The following is an 8,039-nucleotide window of genomic DNA, read 5'->3' on the forward strand; positions in this document are numbered from 1 at the left end:
CTGAATATAAGGAGATAAACCAATTACTCTTTTGCTATCACTGAATACCCAGAAAACACAAGAGGCTCTAATAAGAAAATTATTTAAATTAATAAGAAAATAGGAAAGCGGCTCCTGGCTGGCTCAGTCAGGAGAGCGTGCAACTCTTGATCTCAGTGTCATGAGTTCCAGCCACATGTTGGGTGCAGGGATTACTTTAGCAATTAGTATCCAAAAATAGAAATACAAGGAAAAACTCCATTCACAATGGCTACAAACATATAAAATATTTAAGGAAAAAGCTAATAAGGAGGACAAAAGACATGTATGAAGAAAACTATAAAATCTTAGCTAAGGCCATAAAATCTAAACAAATGAAAAGACAATCTACATTCTGAGATGGGAAAACTTGATCTGCACACACATACACACACAAGTATATATAAGCATAGAGAAAAATATGGGAGGAAATATGCGGGATTATCAACAAAAGGGAGGAGAAGAAGAAAAGATCACTTTTTTTAAAAAAGCATATACATTTTAAAATGTTAAAATTATATATAATGAATGTGTATCTACATGAATGCATTAAAATCTACCATCTAGGGATCCCTGGGTGGCGCAGCGGTTTGGCGCCTGCCTTTGGCCCAGGGCGTGATCCTGGAGACCCGTGATCAAATCCCACGTCGGGCTCCCAGTGCATGGAGCCTGCTTCTCCCTCTGCCTGTGTCTCTGCCTCTCTCTCTCTCTCTCTCTGTGTGTGTGTGTGTGTGTGTGACTATCATAAATAAATAAAAATTAAAAAAAAAATCTACCATCTATTATCTCCTAATGTGTAGGAATAGCATCCTATAGTGTTAAGTGAAGAAAGCAAGTTTCAAGTAATGTGTATAAAAAGGTTCTATTTCTGGAAAAAAGCAAAAACAAAGCCCTAATAAACCGGTTTAAATGTTTGCGTGAGCAAGGAATAAAAAGGATAAACTCTAGACAGTACCTTTTGGGGAACAGGAGAAAGTTTTTATCTGTATGCATGTGAACTGTTTGCACTGCTGTGATAAATACGTGCTATATTTGTTCTTTGAAAAGAAATGAAAGAACCACAATGAGCTTTCCAGACTCAATCTCAAGTGGGCTCACCATTTCTCTGAAGTGCGCAAACCTGCATTTATGATTAGCTACTTACTGAGAGTTTATGTGTCAGACTCTGTACGAAGGTCTTTTCTGTAGAATTCTCATTCAGTCCTCTCACTTCACTATTCAGTGACCACTGCTGTCACCCGCTAGACCCCAAGACCTGATCTCTACTGCCCACCTGCTTGTACTCACCAACCTTTGTCCCACATTTTTCCTTAAGCTCTTTTCTTTCCCCTTTGATCTCTTCACTCAGACAAATGGATACTGAAACCACCCCTCAAACAACAGGGTCCAGACCACCCAACCTGGACCAGTTTGAGCGTAACCCTGGACTCCAGCTTGTGCACAGGGACCTCAGAGGGACCTCCTAATATCTTTACCTCATTATAATACTAAAATCTCCTGCCTAAAGAGGAGCACAAACCTCATTTACATAACAATATATGGATAAAAGCATGTTTCCTTAAGGCGCATGTGTGGCCTGGAGCTCACCTATACCTGTGAGGACAAGGCCTCCCAACTAAATATTCATCCTAACCCTAAACAGAAGGAATCCATTCACACTCTCTCAGAGAGACAGCTTTGGAAGTTACTTCCCATGATCTTACTTGCTGCAAATAAAGTTTCCTTTGTGCACCAACTACCTGGTGGATCTGTAACTCATCAAGGGGCAAACACCCATTGGCTCAGTGACACTATTACAACCCATTTCACAGATGAACAAAGTTAGGCTACAAAGTCACTTCCCAAGGAGGGAACTGCTCACACAGTTAAAAAGTGGCAAAACTGGAACCTGATCCAGATACCACACTCTTAACTATAACTACACTAAAAAGCCTCCAGAATCTTGCTGGAATTTGACCTCAAGGTTATCTGTAAAACATCACACACCCTTTACTGAAAATCAAAATGTGTCCATCTGTTTTCCTTCAGTACATCTTCCTTTCTCTCTCCGAATCTCAAGGCCAAGAAATATAAGTCAATCAAAAGAAGTAAGAAAATAAATAAATAAATAAATAAATAAATAAATAAATAATAAATAAATAAAAATAAAATAAAATAAATAAAATAAAAAGGAGTAAGTGACCTAGAATCTCTACCTACTGAGGGGTTTTCTTGGCAACAACCAGTGTTCACTTTATTTGTTCCAAAAAAACCATCCCTTCTCTCAGAGAAGATAAAAGAAAAATTAGAAGTCAAGCATCCCGCCGCCTCTTTGCCTATAAAGCCTACCGTAGGCCCACAAAAGGTATTTGCTGAGTGCTAAATGAATAAATTTGGTATTGCACCATTCAGTCCAATCAAGCAGGAAACTTTTTTACTCTTCACATTCCACATAGTGTTACAAACACTTTCTAGTGGACTCATCTTTACAATCTTGGCTTTATTACATATTTCATTACATTAGCTTTCCTGACCCCGTTCTTAAAACACTGTGCCCCACCCCCACAGCCATCCAAGCCTTTTCTAGCCTTCTTCCTCCTGCTCTCATGACCTGGAATAATGTCTATTCTCTACACTGCTGAACATCCACCTCCTTGAAGACCTGATCATCATAAGCTCTCAAACCACAGCACAGATCTTTTCCCCAATGGCCCTGTTACTTTCGATTCCAACCAACTCTTCCCTGTTGTAATGGTTAGGTGCACAGCAGCAGTTTCCATTCTGTTTCCTCAATCTAACAAGTGAGGACACAGTCGGTGGCTTTTCTTTTAGAGAAATGCAACTTGCAGGTGTCCAGATGATAGATCCCACCCTCATCCAATGCCTTCACTATCATAATTACTACAGGTCCTGGGCTCCGGTCTCGCTTCCCTCACAAAACTGCCACAGCCAACTTTCTAAGACCGGACTGTCACCTCTCACTTAACTGCTTAAAAATCTTCCTCACCCAACAATATACCAAACTTCTAAGTATAATTTTATAAAGTGATTTCATTCTGGCCCCAAGCAGTGTTTTCCACTGCATGTTTGGCTAACTTCCCATCAGCACCTACTTTAGAACCTCACATAACCCACCCTGAGCACCAGCTGTAGACTACTAACCATTTCTTGAACATACCACACTGTCATGCCTCAGAACATTTGTCCCAACTATTCTCTGCACTGCTAAGTACCTCCCCTGACTTGACCCTCTGGAAAAACCCTACTTTAACTGTACTGTCTGGGTTAAACGACGCTTCCTCTGTAAAATTATCCCTAAATTCTACTGCCAACCTCAATGATGCAGAATAAATTGCTTTCAGCTGAACTCCCATAATGTATTCACTTATTATGGGTCCGTATTATACACAATTATTTATGCCTCACTCCTCTTAGTTCTACGTATTTATTCAGGGCAAAGGCTGTATCTTATTTCGGTGTTTTTCAAACAGTAGGGTCCAATCCACCATAAATAGATAAATCAATTTAGTGAGCCACAAGTTTTTTAAAAGATTAGAAGACATCAGAGGACACTGAGCATAACAGGGATTAAGTATAATTTTGAAAAACTTAGTTATATATATTTGTATATATGATGGGTTGTGATTGAAAATAGATTTCTTGGGATGCCTGGGTGGCTCAGCAGTTGACTGTCTGCTTTCGGCTCAGGGGTCATGCGCTCAGAGCGTGACCACGGAGTCCCACATCGGGTTCCCTGCAAGAAGCCTGCCTCTCCCTTTGCCTGTGTCTCTGCCCCTCTCTCTGTGTCTCTCGTTGAGTAAATAAATAAATCTTTAAAAAGAAAGAAAATAGATTTCTTAGGCAACTTGGGTGGCTCAGTCAGCTGAGCATCCAATTCCTGATTTCAGTTCAGATCACAATCTCATGGTGAGCTTGTGGGCTGGGCTCACAATCCAAGGAAGCAGGAAACTTTTTTACTCTTCACATTCCACACAGTGTTACAAACACTTTCTAGTGGACTCATTTTTACAATCTTGGCTGGGCTCAGCACTGGGCAAAGGAGCCTAAGATTCTCTCTGCCCCTCCCTCCCCTCTCCTTCTGTCTCTCTCCCTCTCTAAAGAAAAAGGAAAATAAAAAAGATTTCTTACTGTGAGTTGTAGTAAAAATAGTTTTGAAAAACTTCCTTAACTTTGTATCTCAGATGCATACTGTCAGATACACAGCAAGGGCTTAAAGGTGACTGCAGAAGATTAGGATCTTGAGTGTTCACATTAAGAACACATTATCATTCCTTTCCTTTATCCAGCCAGATATCCTTTCCTGGGCATGCTCCCACAATCACATCATTTCTGTTCCTTCATGCTTTTTATCTGCAATTAACCTTCTCCTTTAAAACTCAGTCACTTCCATAGAAATGCAGATCTACTGGGTCCAGCCTTCTTTTAAATTGTCTAACTTTCCTGGGGCACACCTCGGTGGTTCAGTCAGTTAAGTATCTGACTCTTGGGCAGCCCCGGTGGCTCAGCGGTTTGGGGCCGCCTGCAGCCTGGGGTGTGATCCTGGAGACCCGGGATGGAGTCCCACATCGGGCTCCCTGCATAGAGCCTGCTTCTCCCTCTGTCTGTGTCTCTGCCCCTCTCTCTGTGTGTCTATGAATAAATAAATAAAATCTTTAAAAATAAAATAAGTTCAAATCTGGGATGCCTGGGGGGCTCAGTGGTTAAACCTCTGCCTTTGGCTCAGGGCGTGATCCCGGTTCCAGGATGGAGTCCCACATCAGGCTCCCTGTGAGGAGCCAGCTTCTCCCTCTGCCTGTGTCTCTGCCTCTCTCTGTCTCTCTCATGAATAAATAAATAAACTCTTAAAAAAAAAAAAAAAAGCATCTGACTCTTGATTTTGGTTCAGGTCATGATCTCAGGATGGAGGGATCAAGCCCCCAAGTCAGGCTCCATACTCAGTGTAGTCTGTGTGTTCTTCCTCCCTCTGCTCCTCCCCCACTCACAGGGGCACACACGCTTGCGCGCGCTCTCAAATAAATAATATCTTTAAATATATATATAAGTTGTCTAACTTTCCAATGATAAGTATTAGTAAGTTTCACCCTCAAGAATCTTCTGTGTCATTCAAGAAAAACCTTTCCCATAACTATTTCTTTCAATGTACTAGCCTATCACCTTTCCTCCATCCTGAAGGGTGGACCTTTGGCCTCCACTCTGCCTCTAGCTTCCGCTCAAGTCACCAAGGGGGGTGCCAAGCTGCCTAAGGACTATACAGAGCAGCCCTTTGTCAGTTCTCAGCCTCCAGTGCTCTACAACTGGCTTCTGAGAGCACGTCGTGTATCCTCCTCCACTTCTATGTAGGTAAATAAATGGAACCTTTCAAAAATATGCCTAGCTCATAAGTACTATGTAACTCTTAATTTATTATCATGGGATCCCTGGGTGGCGCAGCGGTTTGGCGCCTGCCTTTGGCCCAGGGCGCGATCCTGGAGACCCGGGATCGAATCCCACGTCGGGCTCCCGGTGCATGGAGCCTGCTTCTCCCTCTGCCTATGTCTCTGCCTCTCTCTCTCTCACTGTGACTATCATAAATGAATTAAAAAAAAATTTAAAAAATTTATTATCATTTATTCCTCCTCTTAACCCCTAAATATACGTAACTAACTGTCCAAGATTCTGCCCTCAGCAGTCTTCCCTTTCTGCCCCACCCACTCTCTCCCTTGGCCTTGTCATCCACTCAGCAATGTTTCAACAAGCCCACCTGCAGGAAAAGTACCCATCACTCTCACAAATCTAAAGCTATCCCCTGAATCCCAGATCCACACTCAACATGTCCAAAGCGGTCTCTGACCAATCTCCTTAAATGGTCACCAGTAATATCACCATTGGCTCCCATCCTTTTCATTTCGCTGTTCCTCCCCACCCCCACCACATGCAACCAATTCTCAAATTCTGTCTCAACTCTTACCTCCTCGGTGCCTCTTCGTTCCATTTCCTAGCTCGGGCCTTCTCTATCACTCATTTACTCTAGCCCTCCAAAGTGGTCTCACACCACCCAAGACTCAACAACATGCTGCTGGCGGATAAATCTTAAAACCAGAGCTGTGATGAAGTCACTCACCAGGTCAAAACCCTTCACTGGATCTGCCCTACCTTCCTTAAAAAAAAGCACAAACTTTTCAGCTGGGCATTCAAGAGCCTCCACAGAACAGATGGCAGCAACCTCATCTCTTGGCCTTCTCTTTACTCAGTACCCACAACCTGGCCAAGCGGGAACATTCTTTCTCACTGACGTCTCAGCTCAAATATTCCTAATAAGCCTCTTTCTCCTGGTATCTTCACGCGTCCATCTCTTTTTCACCAATCCTCAACGCCCACTCAAAACTTCAACTCCTCCATAGGTTTTTGTTGTTGTTGTTGTTGTTGTTCCTGGTTATCCTTCCTCCCCCACCTCAAAGACATTCCACTCCCCCTTCTCAAGGTTCTTAGCATTTGGTCATGACCCTTAAAGGCCTATGTTCTGCAATATAGTAGGACTGTTTAGATAACCACCTTAACCTCCTTGCTTAACAGAAAGCTCCTTACAGTTAAGGACCATTTCTTCAAAATCTTCGAAACCCTTTAAACATTCAGCACGACTTCTTTTTTTTTTTTTAATTTTTTTAAATTTTTTTAAAAATTTTATTTATGATAGTCACAGAGAGAGAGAGAGAGGGGCAGAGACGCAGGCAGAGGGAGAAGCAGGCTCCATGCACGGGAGCCTGACTTGGGGCTCGATCCCGGGTCTCCAGGATTATGCCCTGGGCTGAAGGCAGGCGCCCAACCGCTGCGCCCCCCAGGGATCCCTCAGCACGGCTTCTGAGTTTTTTGCTGTTGTTGTTGTTGTTGTTGTTCGTGGTTGTTTGTTTTTAGAGGAAACTTTACAGCAAGTCATTTAGGAATTCTGGAAAACCTCAGCCATTCCCTAGGCTATCCTGATCAACACCTAATGAAAACCTAAAAGAAGGGATCTACAGTTTCTTTGTTTTGTTTTGTTTTTAACAACTTGGGTAAGAGGGAGGAAATGACTCAGTTTCCAGTGTCTTACACGCCGTCCCTGGTGGTTAAGGAGCTTAAACAGGAGCTCGAGGTACCTGGATTAGGTACCAGCGTCAACGATGCCATTAACTCGCTTAGCGCCTCCCCGTCCCTGCCCACGGAGACCTTTTTCATCCGCCCAAGGAGGAATTTCAGCTCACATCCGCACGTTCCCCTCCTTAGACATCCCGTGTTTCTACAGAACGATCCAAGCTTTTCAGGTCCCCAAGCCCCTGCCAAGCCTGCAGAGCTTCACCTCAAGCCTCGCATCCTCAGATTCCTCCATCCCGCTGCTCTGGGGGACTTGAGCACCTTTAATCAAATCCAGGTCACAAAGTGTCGGTCCCCCCCGCCCCACAACTGGTCTGGAAGCGGCGCCGGGGAACCATGCATGCAGCTCCGGCAGCGGCCAGGCTCGTCCCCCCGCTGCTGCTCCCTAACAGCAGCGCCCAGTGACCCGCAGCCCGGCGGGGGCCCTACGGGTGCAGCCTCGGGCCCGCCCGCCCGCCCGCCCGGGTGCCCTCGCCTCCCGCACCAAGCGCAGCGCTCCTCACCCAGCAACTCGAGGTTCATCCCTGAGGACTCCGGCCGCCGGGTCTCCGCTCCAGGAACGACGCCTTCTCCCCCGCCTGCTCCCGAGACCTGCGCGCAAGAGCGGGGGGCGCCGCCGAGAGCTCGGCGCAGGCTCCGGACACTTTCTGGCTTCCAGGACCCCGCGGCTTCCGCTTTCTTCCCCCGCCTTCCTTGTTCGTTTCGGATGGGCCGTCCGCAGAGATGCCTGATCAAAAAGGCGAACAAACTCGCGCGGAGCCGCTGGAGGACGCCACTGACTAAGGCACAAAAACGTAATCGTCGCCTGGTACTGGAGAAGGGGCGAACATCGGAGGCCGCGTTCTCCCGAATCGTGGACGCGAGCCGGAAGTTTCAGGCATGTGGCTAGACTACTAGCTCCCAGGCCTCGCCGT

At 45.1% G+C, this 8,039-nt stretch overlaps 1 protein-coding gene across 3 annotated transcripts in view; it reads right to left on the reverse strand.

Annotated features, from left to right (window-relative positions):
- RBBP5 (RB binding protein 5, histone lysine methyltransferase complex subunit) overlaps positions 1–7,997 on the reverse strand; it is a 39,530-nt gene extending 31,533 nt beyond the window's left edge. Inside the window, exon 1 of one of the 3 annotated variants that reach the window (XM_025421120.3) lies at positions 7,629–7,997. In XM_025421120.3, the coding sequence (XP_025276905.1) occupies positions 7,629–7,647 (19 nt within the window). In that variant the 5' untranslated portion in view covers positions 7,648–7,997. The remainder of the gene's footprint in view (positions 1–7,628) is intronic. The other 2 variants (XM_025421119.3, XM_025421121.3) reach the window with 2 other exon arrangements.
- Positions 7,998–8,039: the final 42 nt, after the last annotated feature.

Source organism: Canis lupus, chromosome 38, assembly GCF_003254725.2.
Source record: "Canis lupus dingo isolate Sandy chromosome 38, ASM325472v2, whole genome shotgun sequence".
NCBI lineage: Eukaryota > Metazoa > Chordata > Mammalia > Carnivora > Canidae > Canis > Canis lupus.